The sequence below is a fragment of the Corvus cornix genome, chromosome Z, assembly GCF_000738735.6.
Source record: "Corvus cornix cornix isolate S_Up_H32 chromosome Z, ASM73873v5, whole genome shotgun sequence".
NCBI lineage: Eukaryota > Metazoa > Chordata > Aves > Passeriformes > Corvidae > Corvus > Corvus cornix.
In genome coordinates this window covers 35,440,797-35,462,642 of record NC_046357.1, presented here as the reverse complement: position 1 = coordinate 35,462,642, position 21,846 = coordinate 35,440,797, and the positions used below count along the sequence as shown (strand labels likewise).

Below are 21,846 nucleotides of genomic sequence, written 5' to 3'. Positions count from 1 at the left end.
ACAGGAACTAAGACAACAGGGAGAGATTCCACTCTTGTGCTGAATAAAATTAGTGACTTTTTTCTCCTCTCCTCTCCTCTCTCCCTTTCCTAAAATCATCATCTTTCTCCTGCATACAATTTCTGTTTATCTGTTTTGGAGCACAGTGCAAACAAATGGACTTTTTTTTTTTAGTAAACTATTTTGCTTAAGTGAGGAATGGAAAACATATATTTTTTTAAATGGTAACTTTTCATGAGATATTGCAGGTTTCTAATTTAGAATTTAAAAAAAATCTGTCAAAACACCATATATGTTTGCTTCAGCACAATGATGCTGTAAACAAAAGGAAACTGAATAGAATCTATCTTCTGTGGGGAGGATTTGCAATTTTTATATTTTTAGGACCAGATTTTTTAAAAAGCAATCTTTCTATTTTAGAATTCTAGAGACTTGAAGTTTTTGATTAGTCAAAAAAAGAGTTTAGTTAAATCTATGTCCAATCTATGACATAAGATAGATTTCACTATAAAAATAGACTGTCAAAACCAGTGTTTCAAAACCACAGTTCTCTATGCTCAAAATGCATCTCAAGCAAGCATAGCTTCTACCTACTTTTTCCACCCAGTGAACAGTATCTAGTCAACTAATCCAAAACAGTTGTTTCTAGGGAACCAAATATAATGTTAATCACAAGTTCCAGAATGAGTGTACACATAATCACTGTAACACTGGGGTCACTGGGAAGAATTTCCACTTATAAATGTCAAAAGTGGATAAAAACAGAAATATAATTCCGGAGTCATTATACTTTCAATTTAATACACTCATAAACATCTCAGCAACTTACTCAAAGTGAATGTACATGTGAAGACACAAACATCATCCCCTTATCTGCTGTATTTACAAATATGTTACCATTATAAATTAAACTATATATGTGAGCATGGATTAAATGAATGACAAAAATGAGCAAGAATATATTACATGTGTGAGCAACTATGCTAATTTTTTTCTCAAAATGCATTAATCTTCTAACACTTATTTTCATGTTAGAAATGAAATACTGGTTTTATTTTCATCAGCATAACAATAGGGAATTTTTTAATGTTCTGTGTGTTTCTTTAATCTCTTTATTGGAACAAATATTGCAGATATCACCCTGTGAATTTTACTGCAATAGCAAATTCTTTTCTCCAGAAATCTTTGAAGTTTGTGAAGAATTGTTCTTTGACTAACATTTTCTTGTACGTTCATTTCTGTGTCTGCTGAATTCACTGATCACATTGAGGGAACAAGCATTTTTCAACCTAACCCACTAGTCACTCCTTTAAAGGAAGGATGGACCTTCAGAAATAAAAATGGTATATTGCTTGATTTTGCACACATCAAGATGTTCTGAAGTACCTTTCTTATATATTTCTACTTTCAAAAAAAAAGATGCTGATGCATTTTTAAAAATGCATATATTAATGTGCTCACTGAACTTGATTTATATAAGTTAAATAGACTTCACAATTTTAAGACCATAAAAGTTTCTTCAACAGAAGAACTTTCACTTGAAAAGTCCCTCTGCTTTATCAAGTCCTGTACCGCACTGGAGCTCTTGTTGAGAAAGTTGTATCTGACCCTTTTAAATGAAAAGTCAGGTTTAGATTTGACATTGTAACAAGAACTCATCCATCATATTATTTACTTGAAAGTTATCGTAAATTACACCAGAGAATTTTAGGCACAAGTGGCAGATGTACATCCTGGAAATCCATTCATTCTCTTTGAATAGGACTCCATATGAGTGCTTTGCTTCGTTGATAGCAAGGGATTAATTTTAATTATCTATGTTGTAGATGAAAAAAAGTGTGTAAAAGTCTAACCTTAAAAGTGTAGTTAAAAATTATGCTAAAATTAACTTTTTTCCCAGAACTTTTTATTTTAACTTTAATTACTGTCAGTAGTCTCAAACTAACTGAAGTTGTGGTAAAGAACAATTATCTAAATCTGTAACATGCAATATACTAAAAAGACTAGAAAGTATCTGTAAAAGTAAACCCTCCCCAAAATTCAGAGTGAAAGAATTAGCAGTAATACTTAATATATATAGCAATATCTTTGTGAAAAATTATGCTCTAAAGCAAAGAATCAGATGACATGATGGCAACTTAGATTTCCAACTGCCCTGCTATTATAAATGTCCTAAGGCCTATATATTTTCTTTATCTACTTTAAACAGAAAAAAGTATTTTGAATAAGCAGCAGTAAAAAGTCACCATTCATCCCTGTCTGCATCACAGTTGCAGTAATGCTGGGAATCAATACAGTTTCCCTCCAATCCACAAGCACATTTTTGTACAGCAGGCAAGGAACCTCCCCAGTAAGTATGAGTTTCATTGGTTCTTCCAATCCACCAGCTCAAGGGCATCCCATCTAAAAAGCAGATTAGAGAAAATCAGTGCCCAGTCTTGTCTCCTACTTCTCTCAAGTTTCCCATCCAAATAATATTCCAAAAGATTAAGAAGACAAAAAATCCCTGCTCAAATCTAAAACCTTTAAATGACTGGCAAAAAATAAATTACCACCTTTGCTTGGTAAGTGATTATTCATTTTAATACTTCGTTATCATGTATTAAATGATTGTCACAGATTTCTGCTTGCATTAGTAGAAAAGGGAACTCATGGTACCTAGTTCAGCCAGCCATGATATTAGAATCATTTATCTTAAGGAGTCCATTTATATAATTCATTCTAAAATGGTCCATGAAAGAGGAGATATATTCATCCTGAAAATCAGGATAGTTTATATTCCCAAATAAAGATTAATTTCAGATGTTGGAACTACCAGAAATAGAATGAGGAAAGTCACAGAAATGGTCTCATCCCACTACCAAGAGTACTACAGAGTACTACTACCCACATCTGTGATGAACGTTAAGCAGCTGAATAGTGGTGTTAATCAGAAATGCCCAAAGACAGCTGTTAGGTCATGGACGGCAGATTCAGAATTTATATATTCAGAGATAGCAGAAATCATGGTAATGGTGCTCCCGTAAGCAAGTTGATATATCTGGTGAGCAGAGGTGAGGTTTCCCAGGACTATTACATCTCTCTGTGGTGCCTCCAGTCAGCATTGTTTCTAGCAAAATGATAAAACTGGATGTTTCCTTAATGTTACAGTACTGCAGAATAAGCTTAAAGGTATTGCCAAGCAAGCATAGCAACAGAAGAAATATCTACAGAATACATAATAGCAAAATGATATGAAGCATAAAGATAAGCCATCTCAAATGAGATGGAAGAAGGGTGATAGATGCATGAAAGTCAAGGCATGAGAATTAATGTTAAATTATAGAGTTTCTTATAGGTGCACTTCTTTTTGCTTCTGCTGGAGCTCCATTTTCAGCACCCAGCCCCCACAAAGAAGCTGGAATTTATTCTACTCTCAACTTTACTTACAACTGCTACTGCTTATTAAACCTCACTGTTAGATAAGACCTCTGTTGCACTGACAATCTTTCAGATCGCTAACATATTGACTGCATTCATTACCACACAACTGTCAGCCCAGCAGGGCAAAAAACAGTGTGAGCAGTTTTTCGAAAAGTCAAGCTTGCATAATGGCATCAATGTCCAATATCAGTGTTTGTGTTTGCAAACCATCACAGGAGGAAGAAAACCCAGAGACCGTGTATAAATAATTTATCAGAAAACACTTTAAAAAGGTTCTAACAACTAAGAATGTAAAAAGAAGAATATTTCTGCTGCTTTAGCAGCATGCTTTAGGTTTATACCGTAGTCATGAATTAGCATTCCCAGTGTTTCACTAGGGACATTGGGGCATGTTTAAAAGCTGGTCTCAGTTACTTGTTCATACAGCCGGGTGAGGAGAAAGTATTTACTGAAATGCTGCAAGTTCATACTGATTAGCCCAGAGTTTTTTTCCCTGCGTTGGCAGAAAGTACTGCCTAAGCAAAATAAAGCCATTAATTAAAATGGTTAGAGATTTCCTTATAATGATCACATAAAAGTATTAAGAGATGACTTCTTTAATGATATCATTTGGAAATGCTATCCAGGCTGATTGAATACAATGCATTCTTAAAATAGTCAGTTAAGAACTACTATGTGAACTGTATGTTCCAAAAAATGTATCATGTAACCATCATCAAATTTTGTACTTGTCAGGCATACCTAGTGAAGATTATCAATAGCAGAAACGAGAACGATTAAATTGTTTAAACAAAGAATGATTTTAGAAAATTTGTAGAATAATACTTTCACATAACTTTCACAAGCTTATTTAGCATTCAAAACTGAATTTTAGATGACTTATCACAACTGACTGGTTGCACACTTTTAAAACATTTATTTTAGCACATTTATGTGCATATTATAAATATGCACCTATATATAATATAAACAGCATAACCATATAAATAGTGTATTATTTTAGCACATTTACATGCAATCTCCTTCAAAAAAAATATATAGTCTTTAAAATTTCTGCTTGAGCCAAACCAGGCTTTTGAACATCTACTCATTGCTTTAATTTGGAGCACATGGTAAAAGGAAGGTTCATTGGGACATCTTAAGCAGCAGGTTCACTTTTTTTGCTGTGGAGGTGTTTTCAAACAGATATTCTTCCAAGAGCGAACACTAGTCTAAGAAGTCCAGAGATGCTCATGCCATAATTAGGCAGAAAGAATGTGTAAGGAAAGAGCTTAGACATAGAACCAGAAAGTGCTTCACGCAGAGGCCTCCTTTCTGCTTGGTAGGAAAGAATGCCAAGGAATCAATTTTTAGCATCCTAAGAGTTTCTGGTGCACAAGTCGAAAAATTTCACTAGTTTTACAAAAAACAGTAAAGAATGAGGGTTTTACCACCACATTATTTGGAATGCTTACAACACTTGTTCAGAGTAAAGTCTTTTAACACTAGCTCTGTGCTAGTGACAGTTAAGAATTAAATAGACTACATAACTTCAGTTTTCTTTAAGTAGATGTCTCTTTATTTCTTAAAGCAATTATAATTTTGTCAATAATCCACATGTAAACTACTGAACTTTTTATGAATGTTTTATTGGACAGTGGAAATTCAATGTTATTGATGTTTTTTGTCAAGTACAATATGCACATTAAGTGGACACATTAACTTCTGCTGGTATTTATGCACTAATTTGTGTTCTTTTAAAAAGATATTTCCTCAGTAGCTCCTTCATTAAAATTAAAAAAATCATGGAAGACCAAACAAGAAGAGATCTGTTAATAACAATCTCTGTTAATTTAAAAGTCTTATGAGAGAAATTAACTTGGGAACTTAATTCTCTGAAAGAAGATCATTATAAATTGACATTTGTATTTTCCTGGTTCAAGTATCTCTTGGCAACCTACAGAAATCTGCGTACTTGATATTTGAAGTAGTTCAAACTCCATAGCAGCAAAATGCCGTAGCCTTGTTAGAAATAAATAACTTTAGTAGCCAGTAAAACAAAAGGCACTATGCAGCATAAGAGGCTTTGTCTGCTTTACTTACCTGACTTATCTAAAAGCCTTGATTTTTTGCAGTAGTAAGCAAGCTCCTGTTCACAGTGATCTGCAAGGTTTATTGTAGCCTGAAGCTGGTCTAGGCTGGCAGAATACTTGAAAGACACGGTGTGTGGGTTCTCTCGATTAGCACTTTTAACTCTGGTTAGGTTGGTGCTGTTATGCTGTATAATTGTCCACGTTGCATCTTTCAAAACCCACATGAAAAGTAATAAAGAATGAGGAAGAGTTGCGTAAGTTAGTAATGGAAAGAACATGTATGATGAAATCAGACAAACTTCAAGATAACTTCTTTAATCATAGAAAGCCTTTTGGGGCTCATGAAACACAGAGATAAATCACTGAGCAAAAATGAAAACAATTATTGTTGTTTCTATTAATAGGTAGATTATTGTACCATGACTGTAAAAGTATTCGGCTTATTGAATAAGGAAAGAATATGCGATGACACCCAAATATTTGTATTAGAAATAAAATGCTCTTTACTTCACAAATTCCAATGAAAGACTGGAAAGAAAAAAACACTTACTGTTGTTACTTTCCCCAGGCATAAATAATACATAAAATAACACTAATTCTACCCTAAAATCTACCTACATTACATACATCGTTATAGCCTGAATTAATTTATTCTGTATGAGAAAATGGCCTACAGGCCTTTTCTATTCTACATAGAAGCAGAAGTATCTTGCATATACTATATTTACTACAAAACTAAGATTACATGTAGGTGAATTATTATTGCCACCTAAAATTAAATAGTAGTTATGGTGAAGGCTTGTATCATTCTTCTGTTTTATACTTTTGCCAAGCCCCTTCACCTGTGAATAGGAAAGAAATGAGCTTATTCTGTTCCAACTCCCGCTTTCAAAACTTTGAAGTCTCACTCCTGACCAAAATCCCTTTCAAGGTAGGGGTGAGCAGGCTCCCAGTTAAAGCCAGTCTGGGACAGTCAAGTCAAGTTTAGATTCATGGTTACTGTATTCTTCCATCTTAATGGTCAATGTAATTTGAAAAAAACATGAGAAATATTACTTTCTCTAAATTTTAGTATTGATACAGTATTTCTAACATTGTAATAGTAGTACTCCAACTAGACTTCTATTTTATTTCATCAGCTGCCTATAGGCTACACATGGCAGATATTATAAAATATTCATAAAGAGGAAAGGACTCATGGTCACTTAAAGATAACTACTAGACAGAAAAACTAAATGAAATATTTTTTATCTAATTATAAAGTTTTATTAAGGATGTGATTAGAGTATCAAAAACCAGATAGCTAGATACAAAAATTTAAATTTTGGTTGTTTTCTTTGTTTTGGGTGCTGTTTTCCATGGTTGTGGGGATTTTTTGGTAGATGAACATACACACAGACAAAAATAGACCTAAACATTACACTAAACTTAAAAATGAAGACAAGCAGTTTGGATATTCAACTCACGGTCACACTCCTAAAATTATAAAGAAAAAAGGAAAAAAGACAACTGCAATTTTTGTAGCATTTTAATTGACAGTGTCGACTGTAGGCTTTTGATTCTGAAACTGACCTCCAGGAACAAAATCAAGGAATGGCACCTCCCTCCCAGCTGCCTGAAAATAGAGCCCCATGAATGTCAAAGACAAAGCAGTGCAGTATGAAATGTGGGCATCTGCCTTCCCTGCCACTGGTGGGAAAAGGGAATACCAGTCATGAGGAAACTGGGAACAAAACAAATATAGAAGATTCATCCTGTCACAATGCATCTTGAGATGAAGAACTGATCAATGATGTTTGCTTAATGTGGTGAATAAGGAGTGACTGAGGAAAACAGTAACAGCTGTTCATGGACACACAAGGATAAATCAGACACTGCACTGTACCTTGGAGAGTTATACCCACTTAGAAAAATTGTCATCTTTCTGCCATGATTCCTTGGTGTCTTTCAGTCTCACAGGACACTAGAATATTTCTTTCTAAGAGCCTGTGCCAATCTGAAGTGTGCTTATTGTGAGCTAGCACAGTTCACTGTAGAAGTCAAGGTCAGGAGCTGACATGGTGAGACTAGGTAAATTGCTCAAGCCCATTATCACACTCTTACTGTAAGGTTTCTAAGTCAAGTTCTCAACAGCACATATCTAAATCAGTTCAAATCTAGCTTATTCATGTATTCTTTTAAACAGTTATAAATGTGTAAAAATATATTTTTGTCAAACAAAACAATAAAATGTTTCCGTGATTTTGGCTGGAAAGAAATTCAAATAAAAGGGGCTAAATAAAAAGAAAAGGAGACAGCCACAAATCCAGCAATATTAAATTCCAAAGCCATTTAAATTTAAGCTTTTTAGAAAGGATTTATACCAATATACCGTACAGCATACAGAGTGTCAACAAAACATCAACTGTTTTGTTAAAAAGCAGACTGAAATCAAACTCCGACAGCTAAAACTTCTAGTTATATACATGATCAGATTCAAAGAACAGGTTGCAGAAGGCAAACAGGGTGTCCAAAAGTGAGGCTGCAAGAGTCCCACTGGTTGCATTTGTATTCTCCAAAAGATCACCTTGCAGCTTGAGAAATGAAGTTTAGTATCTATATTCCTCTCAACAGAGGCCAGATCTAAATTACAATTTTTCAGAAGGCTATCAAGAAAAATCTGCAAATTTCTCATAAAACATAACTTATTTCTCATTTTCTTAAGTCTGCTGCAACTTCAGTGAGAACAAAGCTGCTTCCCAAAAATGAACTAGTATGACATTGTCTCCATATGGAACATATGCCCCATTTATGCAAAGCATAACAGGAATGCTGTGTTAGCTTCACAGCCTGAATCCTGTTATTGTTCTAATTTTCTGCCTAATTCTTTGCCCAATATCCTGACCGAAGGAGTCACCTTCATTTTGTTGTGCATGTTTACATTAAATTCAGGAACTTCAGAGACTTCTCCCTTGGTAACCCATGTTTCAATATAATGAGCATGCATACAGTCCCAGCTGTAAGTTAAGGAAGTTTATCACCTCACCTGTCATATTGCAGTATACGAGAAATGGTCCCAAGGGGCCACTTCCATCTGAATCAATATTGTAAAAGCCTGAAGTATTCCCTCTGTGCTTATAGGCTTCACATGATTGCTCATAGATGGCTGTAAAAGAACACATTCCATCACAAATGTAATGGCATGATTTTACATTTTTATTCAGGGAATTAAAAAAAAAGTGCATGAACTGTGACATTGGGAAAAGCAGTTGGGTGTGTTATCTCTGCTAAAGAATGAAGAAAATTCATGTTGTCAAAACTATGCCTTTATTAGAAGTTGTTAAGCATATTTGGTTTTATTTATCAAGGAGATCACAAGGTGCATTTTTAAGCATTTTAATCTGTATTTCCAGTTCAAGACCTCTGGGAGGAAAACATGAAATATGGGTAAGTAAATGGTTGTAAAAACTGCTGAATAATGGTAGAATGCCAAGAATATTACTTAGACCCTGGTAATAAGATTTTGAGGAAACCCCTACTAACTACCTCAACCAAATCAGATTTTTGTTGCTGTTGTTGTTGTAAAGTAAAGCAGAAGGTAACCATTTTTTGGCTTTCACACTTCTTATTTTCTTCCCATTTTAAATGGAAAAGCAAGTGACTTGTCAGAGACTTCAATAAAAGAACTAAATAAGCAAAGACAAAATGACAACTCCTTGGCTCCTTGTCGTGTATGCTTTATTTCAGTCTAGGTCCGAAAAAAAAATCAGTGATACCTGCTCTATATCAAGTATCTGAGAAAAAAGAAGATGTATGAGTACACCTCTGTAACTGTATCTCAGGAAGCATGATGATAATGCCACAGCTGGACACGCTAGTCTAAATTCTCCTTTAACCATTATGTTTCTTTTGAGCAGTCATAATGTTTTGATCTTTCATTTCAAAATTAAACTGTGAGCTATATCAGTATAAAAACTTAAAAAAAAAAAAAATCTGCCAAAAGAATGAGCCATTAGATTACAAAAGGAGTTACGAGTGCTATACAAATGTTTTTTAAAAATAAGCTATTTTTCTTAAGAATGTGATCCTTCTGTTTCTTTGCCGGATGGTTACTGACATTGTAGGGCAACAACTATAAAAGGGACAAATCATTGATTTTACTTACTCTATGAAATATCCATAACAAACAATTTATGCAATTTTCAAATGGAATTTTATGGTTCTTTACAGTAAATGCCCTTAACTAAATTTAGAAATGAAAAAAGAAGTTCAATTATTCATTATTATTTTTGACAAGGAAAAAATTTGGTAACTTGTAATATTACATTTCTCACGGAGTCCTAATCATCAGGAAACCATAGCCTCCCTCTGTCCTCATAGATATCACCAGATTATTCAATTTATGACTTTTCAAATTGTAATGAAGCAAATCACCTTCATCTTCACTCTGGGCTCATCAGAGTTGAATGGTATACACTGTGGTATTCAAAAGCATCTATACTATTGGCATATATGACTCTTGTTGACTTTGTATGAGCAAGATTTAAATAGGCCATCTTCTAAAATCAGTGATTTCTCAAAAAATCCCACCTGGGTATACGTACATTCTTTTTGTAAAAGCTGCCAAAAAGGACTGTACAGATTTATAAAGATGATTTGTAAGGACAGATATGGGGAGAAATAAGAGAGAATTGGGTTGTGAGCTGTAAAACCTGCCTGCAGAGGCAGATGGCAGCACAAAGGAGCACATGGTGGCACACAGAGGTTTGTCTCCTCCGGACTCTGGGGGAGGAGGTGTCACAGGGCAGAGCCCTACGGAGAGGAGCCTGCCGGGAGCTGACAGACGGGTGAACAGCAATTGATCATCCCATAGGAGGACACTGAGAAAGTGTGTTGCTGATGTGGCAACACGGGATAGGTCACACCCTATAAGGAAATACTGTGCCTTGGAAAAGTGTATAAAACCAACTCACTCCTTTGAATAAACGATTGAGATTCCCTGCCGGTCTGGGTCTGTGCCTCAATCGCTGACAGACAGAATTATTTATCTGATGATTAAGGCAATCTTTCTATTTAAAAACAAACAAACAAACAAACAAAACAACAACAAAAAAAAACCACCAAAAAAACCCCCCAAAAAACCCCAGTAAACTTACAGTAAACTTTCATATGGATTTTTACTTATTAGAAGCATGTAATAAAAGCCAGAGTACTTATTGTCTTCCCAGAACATGCTGAAAGCAGTACCAAAGTAAAGCATCTCCTGTGAAATTACCTAAGTTACTTTCAATTAGGTTTTTAAAATTAATTTATTTTATTTTCTCCTAATCTACTTCCTGATCCAGCAAACTAGAAAAACATGTGTATGAGGTTTAGCACAGGATTACCTTTGGACATGCGTGTAGTCCCACTGTCTCAGAAATAATGAGTATTAGTTGTTGTGATGAATAAAGATGAATTTAACATATTTCTAAATGATCCATTGATTCAGAAAGTGGAATTATATGGATGGGAGAGGATATTACTATCTCATGTAAAATACAAAAAACATGAAAGAAAAACACAAACTTTCAATCCATTTTTTTGTTACATATTTTGAGCTCCCAAGGCCTTTCCTCAAACCAGATCATGAGTATGTTTATGACTTAAAATAATTTATGAATGATATGTTCAAATGTTTTTTGGTTTGTTTTGTTTTGTTATTTTTTTTTTTCTTTGTGGTGAAGAAATTCAATCAGAAGTAAAAGCATAGTCAGAAATCAGAAAACATCTTAGACTTACGATAGTGGCAAGTAGCTCCCTTGTAACCAGTATTGGCACAGTTACAGTGAAAACTGTTCCAGGACTGTGAGCACTCACCACCATGTTCACAGTAATTAGGCAAACACCTAAAACAAAAAACAATGTACATTTTCACTCTTCACTTACATGCTACTTGTACTTAGCAAGAAAAGCAAATCCTGGAAAAGAAGTATAATGTGAAGGAAGTGATCAAGGTCATTGGTAAAGATGTCAATGTAAGTAAAAGAAAATGAAGAATTTCTTCCTTGGTATTCCTTTTGCTTATAGAAAATATCTTCATTATGTAATAAGCTTGTGAGAACAGAAATAAATTGTAAGATGCAGAATTGTTATTACTGTTCAACTGGCCGCAATTCAATACAGGCTGATAAACCAATGAAAGGTTTATGTGTTGATAATTCGATGCAAGTTTTGCAATGACTGGAATTTCTTCAACAAGATTTATCAAAACAAAGCAACATTAGAGCAGATTTCTTTCTGTTCTTGTAAAAATAATAATAAAAAAATCACCTAACAAATAAATCTGACCACAGCATCTGAGATCTATCTCTTATTCCAAAATTGTATTTAGTTTCTATCCTAGAAAGAGTTCAGTATGTGAGTTTCAACGCAACTGCCTATAAAGCCAGTTTCCATTCTGGTAATACAATTAATATCCTGAAGGGCTTGATTACTTTCTTCTACGTATACAATGGTTGACTGAAAAACTAATTTACCTGTATCTTCTTAGTGTTTCAGACTGCAGCACTGAACCAAAGTATAAAATAGTCGTGAGATGAAAAAAAAAGAAATTCTCTTTTTTTATAAACACAGCTGAAAATATGTTGAAGTATACTGGCACACTTCAACCAATTATTAACTAGCTTTTAACCAATTCTTAACTAGCTTTTCACATTAGAAATTAGTAAACATTCTAACTGCACTGAGTATATATGTATGATACAGCTCAGAAAGTGTAAAATAACTTTACTGTTGACATTAGCCACAGTAAAAAAAAAAACCCAAACAAAAACAATAGGTCCACTAATATTCACAGGATCTTGAAATACCTTTTAATTAATTCAAGAAATGTTAGGAGGATATTAAATTAGGATCGCAGAAAGTCCAAAATTTCACACATCTGCCCTATGAATAATTCAGGGTTTTCATGCATTCAGTCCTCATGGCACTCAAAGAATTTTATCTTCCTTTCATGTTTATAAACAAAAATAAGTGGTTTTCACAGAAGTAAATTAAAAAAAGAAGTAGCAGGTGAAGTGTAGGTAAAGTAAATAAACTGAGAGATGTCACCTATTTACAAGGAAATCTGTGACACTTTTTGGTAGTGAGAGAGCTGATCTTGTATCTATTCTCTTACTCACAAAATGTATTCTTAAGACTAGTCTATAAAGGATATATGTCTCAATGAGCTCTGTTTAGGCACCGGGCTTACAATTATTTTGATTTTAAATACTTAGATGGAATTACATAAATTTGCTAATGTTTCTTAGGTAAATGTTTTATTTTACTATGGATATAACTAATCATCAGTTATTATAAATACAAACCTCTAGCAAAACCACCATTCAAGACCTTCAGTGCATCCACTGACAGCTGCTCTGCTGTCACAACATTTTGTGTCTCATGCCTTTTTGATAAAGACATCATTATCCAAAAATTGTGCTCTACATGGTCTTTACTGGTATTGACTCCCTGTCCCTACTAATTAATCTTACTAATAGTGTTCACAAATTGAAAAGCGTAGATGAAATTGATGACGATTGAACCAACCTCAATGAAAGTGAAAACAAGAGTGTAATTTAAATCTTTTAACATTAAATTTTACATCTTTCCTCTGCTTCAGAACGTATAATAGAAAGTAGCCACTAGCTACATCAAAGTAAATGTATAACTAAATTATACAGTGACCCTACACCAAAGAAAGATTTAGAACAGAGTTTTCTGTGAAAAAACAAATCTTCTAAAAAATATTTCTCATATTTGAAACAGTATTTCTAGTTCTTCATCTGTAAAAATTAATTTTTTGTATTCATCACCATGTCTGCTAAAACCAGAAAAGCAACAGCTGATTAAACATTTACCACATATTTCTTGATAATATGCTTTTAAGTGTAGGGCATCTGAAAATGGTATAATATTTTATACCGAGGCAGCAGGCTATTAATAATTATAAACTAATATTGAGAGGAGAATGCTGATCCAGAATATGAATATAATTTTGATAAGGGGAAAATAAGGACTTTGTATGTGAAGTTTCAGCTAGACTTTTTTTGTACACTGTTTCTTTATCACGATTCTAAATTATGGTTAAAAGATACTTTAAAAAGAGCAAATAACTGCTGCATTTTTAATCCCTATTATTTCTTCATTCTTCAGTTTATTTAAAAAAAAGAGAGAAAAAAATTTTCAGAACTGTGCAGTTATTTTTGGCTTTTTTTAAAAGACATAAACCCATTTAATTTTTTTTTTTTTTTTTTTTTTGTACAAAACACTGCTGCCAGGACAAAAACACGAGAACTCCTGGTAGGAAACTGTATGTTTCTGTGTAGGGCTCAATGTAATTAGGACAGAGTCATCTGGTACTCTTTCCTCAGAGACTAAATATGCTTACATTGTAAGGTATTTAAATGACACTGTGTCCTTTAAAGTGATTTTGTGAATGGTTCATACATAATTAGGAGTTATTAAACTGATATATATTTATAAAGGAGCTGAGAGAAAATATATTAAGGAGAAATGTATGAAGGGAATTGTTTGCATTCCTAAGAGAAACATGAGCAATAGAACAATATAAAGGTATCGTGTAATGAAATGGCTAAATGAAGGATCATGGGAAGACTGGTGACTGGAAACAGTCATAACAATTTAAGACTAGGATAAGGAATTAGAAAGTTTATGGAACTGAGAAAACTGAAAATAGGAAAATGGTATGACATTTATTTGTATAAAAAGAATAAAAAGTTAATAATTTATATTCAGAAAAATTAATTATTAACAAACCATCTCTCCAAAAAGACTATAAATCTCATAAAGAATGCTCTTCATATGCTAAATGTGTATATATGAGGTAAAGAATGGATTAAATGGAATTATTTTCAGTTTATTTACTATTGCATATAAATCCAGCTTTCTACTCAAAGAATAAATTTTATTTGTCTCCATGCACTTTAAATGTGTAAAACTACTACATTTAGGTGTCCATCACTTCTGTTCCAAAAGCCATCAATAACTCCAGAATCTGGGTCATGTTTCACTATCTGGAACCGGAGATGTAAAGACTCCCCTAAAGACTCCAAGACAAAGAAGGGATTTGTTTGTGCTCATCTGTAGGGAGATATTTACCATCAGGAACACAGTGGCAAAAATGCTTATTAGCTTAGGGCATTCAAAGACATTTATAAATTATGGTAAGAAGAAAACAGTTTTTCTCAAAAAATATGGTACACAGGATGATACAAGCTACCTATCAAAAATTGTTTAAAACATGTAAGCAGTTTTAATTTTGCCAAAGAAGAATGTGCTTTATCACCTGGATTTATGGTGAGACGTAGAATTAGTTTATAAAGAGAGACATGAAGCTTCAAAATGATGAGCTGCAAATATTAAATTAAATGAGATTCTGTGAGGAAACGGGAAAGAAACAGTCCCAGAAGCAAGACTAGCACAAGACCAGACAGGATTTTTAAAAGTAGTCTATTTTGAAATAAAATACAATGAGGGTAATGGAATTTATAAAAATGAGTGGGTGGATTAAACTTCTATGTTGATAAATTAGGAAGACATGCTAAGCCTGCTGGGAGCTGAAAACTAAATCTGGAAGAGCCATGCAAGAAAGGTACAATAGTCAAGGTAGAAGAGACATAAATTAACACTAGCAAATATTAGAGAAAACAAAACCAACCAACCAAAAATCTCCCATGAAGGTGTTCTTTTCCTTTTGTACCATTGATCTTGAGAAAAAAATACATAATTTTGATGAAGTATGAAAGTAATATAAGCTCAAGCCCAGAAAGTGCAAGAAAGTAATAAAACACTTTGAAAACCACTGTGGCTTGGAGGTTTTAAGTGTCTTACACATGTCCTCATTGGAAAAAAACCCCAACCAAAAGCAGAAACTAATGATATTGACATAAAATGAAGGTGGTAACTACTTTCCTTCATAGGCTGTAAAAATTCAGCAAGATAAAACTATGATAAGGGCATATATAAAAAACTTTGCCCTTTGCTGCAATGCTTAAAAGCAACAACAAAAAAAGTAATTAAAAAGGAAGGGTGCAGTTCTAAATAAATTGAGCTGCACCAAGTAAGAGTTAAGTGTTATGACACTTGTATACTCTAAATATTGCTGGATTTCTATATACTGTGATTTACATAGTGGCTTTATACATCATATATTGTTTATTTATACACAAACCATCTTTTTAAAACCTACATGTAAAACTTAAATCTTATGATCATTCAAAACTGAAAATAGCTGGAATCACTACATATAAAAATGTACCGTCTTCCTTTAAAAATTTTGGTAAGATATGTCTGTGTTCATGAAGCAGGAGATGGCTTCTAAACTGCAACTCTAAGATGAGGATTTTAGGAGGTCCACAGTTGTAGGGGTCCCTTCCCCCCCACCACGTAGCCCTGGGAGAGGGGCCCTGAGGGGACAGAGACAGGGTTTCCCTGCCCCTGGTCAGCGTTGTTTGCCATTGGTTGGTTTGTGTTCCCCTGCGCGGGCAAGGACCCTCGGTCCCATAATTCCCACAGTTCCTCGGCAGATCCCCAGCCATGCGGCTGGAGAAATAAACATCTCTCTGAAACATCTACCAAGAATCGGTCCATATATATTTCTTTCCCACGGGACTCCTGGTTTGATATATGCGTGTTGCAGTATCCCCGCTGCAACAAAATGGTGGCGAATTGTGGGCAGAACAATCCCTGATCCCTAAGCGACTGATGTGTGAGCAAACCCTGGAAACTTTTGATTCCTCTTCTTGTTTTTGTTTTGCTATTCCATATCTAAACTATGGAGGAACCGTGGAAAAACTCCAAGCTGCATATGGACATTTATCTTAAACTTGAAAAGATTCTTGAACAATGATTTGTAAATTTTAGCTTAATTCAAGCTCAAAAGGAACTGAAACATTTCCTGGCATGGTTGTTTAAGAACTTTTTCTATGTTTCTATGTTTAATTCTTACCAAAGACTTCTGGAAGACCGTTTGGACACAGTTAAATTTTGAGTCAAAATATATGCCAATGGAAGAATATTTTCGTGAATATTATTTAATTACCGAGACTGTTGAGCAATGTCAGCTGTTTCCTGGAAAAGGGAAGCCTGGCTCAGGGATTGTGCGACCCAGGCCACATGCACCAAGACCTCTGCAAGCAGCAGCGAGGCAGTTCCCATGCGCAGGCGGAGCCACGTGAGCTGCAGTGCTGGCAGCAGAGCGAGGCGCGGCGGGAGCGGGGCGACCCGGCGGTGCCCTCCCGGCCCCATGCAGCACGTGGTGGAGCGAGCCCCATGAACGCCCGACCGAGAGGGGCAGTGGGGGTGGAGCAGAGCCGCACCCAGCCGAAACACGCGCTGGAGCAGGGCACAGGGGGGTCATTGCTCAGGGGCCCAGCCGAGATGTGGATGCAGCGCCTGGCAGCGGCAGCAAAGCTGAGACCAGAGGAGGCGACGCGCGGAGAACTGAGCGGCGTAGCCTGGCCCGGCCCATGCAGCCCCAAATGCGACCCCGGGAAGAGCGCGCAGGCACGAGCAGCTCCGGCGGCCCCAGCAGCCCCAGCAGTTCCGGCAATTCCAATGCAACGAGACAGAAAACAGCAGCCACTCAGAAAAAGGAAAATACCACAGTAGCTAAGGTTTTAGGAATAGTAAAGTGGTATAATGTTAAACAAAATTATGGTTTTATAACAAGATGTGACAACCAGCAAGACATATTCATGCATAGAACTGCTATTAAAAAGAATAACCCTGAAAAATGCATCCCAAGCTTGGGAGATGGAGAGGTGGTAGAATTCAAAATTATACAAGGTAGAAAAGGGTTACAGGCATTGCAGGTCACTGGGCCTGATGGTGTTCCTGTAAAAGGCAGTATATATGCTAAAAATCGTAGTCATGTTAGACAGTATCTCCATCATAGGCCCCCCCTACAGTCTCCCTTTCCTGATCCCACCTTTCCCTTTTACCCTATGTCCTATTACCCCCAGTGTATTCCCAATCTGTTTTTTCATCCATGGTTTCCCTGACAAAACCATGCCTTTGCCAATTGTTTCCCCAAAAATCCCTTTCCAATGCCGAGTGGGGGATGAAAAGGGGGAGGGAAGAAATTAAACCCTCTCCTGCACCAGTTTCCCCACAAAGCATGCTCAGAGAGTCATGTCTCCCTTCTGTCAGCCTTAATATGTTCCAGAGAATCTGTTTGGACATTCAAAGACTCAGGAGGGTGGCTTGTTTTGTTTTGAAACTGTCCTTGTTGTTTTCAATGTTAAGTTTTACATCTCTTTTGTTAAACGGGTGAAATGCCAGGGTCTCGTCCCCCGGCCATGTAGTCCTGGGAGAGGGGCCCTGAGCGGACAGACACGGGGTTTCCCTGGCCCCGGCTCAGCCTTGTTCCCATTGGTTGGTTTGTGTTCCCTGCGCGGGCAGAAGGACCCTTGGTCCCGTGACTGGAACAGTTCCTCGGCAGAGCCCCGGCCATGCGGCTGGAGAAATAAACATCTCTCTGAAACATCTACCAAGAATCTGTCCATATACATTTCCTTTCCCTGGGACTTCTTGTTTGATACATCATGTTACAGTATCCCTGCTGTAACACACAGTTACTGTGAACATTGAAAAATTCATGGTAAATCAGACAGAAATTGGTATCGATTATATTGTGAGCCAGCTGGGTGATATTTTCCACTCATAATCTTGCTTAGATATCCTTTCATGTGTTTGACTTAAGAATATGCAGATTCCCACTTTAGATTATTTTGACCTGATTCTCTTCCTGGTTTTGTCTTGTTACAATCAAGAAAGCAAGCAGTGTAACGGAAGTAAGTTCAGTTGAAGAGTTGAAAAAACAGCAGTGATGCAGTGGATTAGAAGCTGGAAGGAAGTGTCATGAGGTCCATCAAAGAGGAGAGGAAGGAGACAGTTATGAGTGAAAAGCAAGAAAATAAGTCAAAGGCAGTAGTATGAAAGAAAGGCAATGAGAAACATCAATGTATGTGGCATCCCAGATATAAGTCCCTAGTAAATCATACAGTAAAGTTTTGACTGAGGCCAAACTGTATTTTGGCATATATCTATCACACTTAGTGCCTATTGCAAAGTCAGTATTAGTTCAGTAAGGGATAAATTAGCACAATTATATATATATATATGTATATATATATAGGAACTGCATATGTTTTTAATGAATGATAGGTGTAGAAATACTAGTGAGAATACACATTACAAACACAATTGAAAGGATCACATTGTAGGCAGAACTTTTATCCTTCTCTTGGACGTTTCTCTCCTTAAACTTTTATGAAAAATTAGGAAAAGAGCTAGTATTTTTTCTATCTGTCATCTACAAGGAGTAGTGACTGTCTCCAAAATAAGGACTGGGATAGCTGTACACTGTGTTATCTCTAGGAATGGATAGCGGGTCACAGAAATAGGTTTGTGTTACAACCTGAAATTGGCTATGGTCTTGAAGCAGATCTCTGCCTACAGTGTTTTTCCAAAAAGATAAATTTTTGAAAGTCTTATGATTCAAAAGCCAGACTTTTTGAAATCAAAGGCACTTTATGAGGATTAGAAATACAGAAAGTGAGGGAGAAGCGTTTAAAACCACAGCATACCCCTCTGCCTGCTGTGTCCTCTCAGTACAGCCTTTCACCGGATCCAAGTAAACCACTTCTGGATTAAAGACAGAATAGCTGTCTGTGACTGCATTCTTCAGATTCTGCAGAATAAAACTTCTTCTTCCATTGCCTGTCTGTGTGTTTGCTCCCTCTCTTCTCAGCAGCCTGTGTTGTTCTGCAACACCCCCTCTGCTTTCACCACACTGAAGTCCAGCAATGTCTTTCCATCAAGCATTTCTATTTCTGGGAAGGTATACAGTCTTTCCTTTTTGGGGAGGGAGACACTTCAGCTAGGCATTCTTGTAGATAGATGCTAATTGCGAGCTATGAGATTAGTTCCGACCATGGTCTGAAAGAAGACTGCTTACTCACTTGATGGATACTATTGTATTGTGTTTCTGGATAGCTAGAATATAGGAAACAGCAGTAACTTGTAAAAACCAGTATTTTTAAGGGTGGATGGGACTACAGGTCGCAGTAGGGGATTTGTATCTGCCACTTTACTTGAAAAGAATGTAAGATATTTAAAATTTTTCAGAAACATAAAATAATTTTAGGCAAAGTTAATTTTATTTGCAGTTAAAGGAAGTCTACTTGCTATATGCTACATACACTGCATTTATTCTAGACTTCTAAATTCTTACAAAAGAAACAGCATGTCATTTTGTAAGTGTTCTGTTCTTTGTCATCAAGTCACTATAAGAAACAAAAAATAGACATAAACAAATAAACGAGTAAACATTATTTTCTTACCTGTCTGTAATGCCACATAAATCTATCTGAAGATCACTGAAATTGCCAAAACCATTTTGCTGAACAGAGATCATATCCACTGCTTTGTTACCAATGGAAATAAGTCGCATGCATCCTTGAAAACCACCAAATGAGGTATTACATTCAGAAATGTTTCCACTGCTAGGACAACCTGAAAGACAAATAAAAACTGGAGCTGAAAATAAATATTTTATTGAAAAAATGTTATATTACAAAAGTAGATTGAACTTCGATAACCTCCACGTTTTAAACTTTGTGGTTGGACAACTTCAGCCAGAAGCTCTTCTGATAAGCCATGACTGTATGACTACAAAGAAATACTTCTCTGCAGTCTTACTGTTTCTAAAGCATATGCAAAAACATCACTAAAAGTTTTGGTAAAGGATAACCTAAGCAAAAGTTCCAAAGCAATGAATGCAGTCAAAATATGAGCACGTTGACTGGGAGACCGCAGTCCCAGAATGTTCGGTTACGATACAAGGTCACATGATTTGAACAAGTTTTAAGAACAATTGAAGTCAAACAAGAAAAAAAGTTACTAAGTACAGTGATTTTACTCTATCAGCTGTCAAGAAGATTTTGTAAAGTACTGAAACTTCTTGTTGCAGACCATCAATGACTCAACTAGGAGAGATGCTCCATTGAACCTGCTACTCATGGACAAGGAAGAAATGGTTGAAAATGTAAAGATCAAGGACAGTCTTGGTTACAGCAAACATGAAGTTGTAGAGTTTACGAGCCACAGAGAAGAGAGCAAGAAATAAAAGCCCAGAATTACAACCCTGGATTTCAGAAGAGCCAAATTTTTTCTGTTCAGGATCTGTTTTGAGGATACCGTTAGAAATTGCCTTGGAGAGCAAAACAGCTGGATAGCTTTCAACAAGAAAGCTCTTCAGAGCATAAGAGAAGTCCATAGCAATATCAGAATAGTTAAGCAAGTGTGGCATAAGGCCTGCAAACATAAACATGGAGCTCCTGAGTGAGTACAAACACAAAAACAAAGTATACAAAACGTGGTAGCAGGGACATACAACGTAGAGGGGATTACAAAGACATTACCTGCATGTCTAGGAATGCACTTAGGAAACCAAGACAAGCTAAAACTTGCCAAGGAAGCTGAAGTGCAACAAATAGGTTTCTGTCGGTACAACAGTAGGAAAAGGAAGGCTTTTAGGGTAGGAAACTCAGTGACACGGGTCTAGAAAAGAATTGTTTCCTTCAAGGTCTTTTTCTTCACTAGTAAAACTGATCCTTAGACTTCCCATATCTTAGCAGAGCATGAAAAAAGAATGTAGTATCCACAGTAAAGAACAATGAGCCCAAGGTGCACCTGAGGGTGCTGCAGGAGCTGGTCAATGCCATTTTAACAATTGCCATTGTCATTGTGAAGTCATTAACATTTTAATCCTCAAAGGGTCTCGGCATTTTGCTGAACTTCTTTATAATTGGAGAAGGCCGATGTTACACCCATCTTCAAGAAACTAGAGGGCCGTTAAGTCTTATGGCAGTCCCTGGCAAATTCGCAGAGTGAAACTTCTTAAAGCCATTTCTAAACATGCAAAGGACAAGAAGTTAACTGGCTAACTTTAGCTTCAAGGTTAAATCATGCCTGACCAAGGCCTTTGTTTTCTGTGCTGAAATGATGAGCAGTATAGATAAAGGGAGAGCAGTGAGCATTGCATACCATGACTTTAGAAGACTTAAGAGTCTTTTATAGTCTCCCTATCACCAGATTCATGATATATGGGTGGGATAAACAGGCAGTCGATGACGCAAAGTCCAGCTGATGCTCACTGAGCAGAAGATTCTTCAGAGATCAGAAGTGGTATCTATAATGTCTTCATAAATGACCTGGATGATGACACAGCACACACTTTCAGCAAGCCTGCAACTGATACCAACCAGGTCAGGTTCCAAATGTTGGAGAGGAGGGCTACAACTTAAAGGGGCTTGGACAGGAA

At 36.0% G+C, this 21,846-nt stretch overlaps 1 protein-coding gene across 2 annotated transcripts in view; it reads right to left on the bottom strand.

Moving 5' to 3' along the window:
• Positions 1 to 21,846, bottom strand: part of LOC104692024 (contactin-associated protein-like 4) — a 216,740-nt gene that overhangs the window by 41,206 nt on the left and 153,688 nt on the right. For both annotated transcript variants that reach the window (XM_010403748.2, XM_010403749.2), the window contains 5 exons: positions 19,865 to 20,036; positions 11,256 to 11,362; positions 8,521 to 8,640; positions 5,506 to 5,703; positions 2,247 to 2,403 (listed from right to left, as the gene is read on the bottom strand). In XM_010403748.2, the coding sequence (XP_010402050.1) occupies positions 2,247 to 2,403; positions 5,506 to 5,703; positions 8,521 to 8,640; positions 11,256 to 11,362; positions 19,865 to 20,036 (754 nt within the window). The remainder of the gene's footprint in view (positions 1 to 2,246; positions 2,404 to 5,505; positions 5,704 to 8,520; positions 8,641 to 11,255; positions 11,363 to 19,864; positions 20,037 to 21,846) is intronic.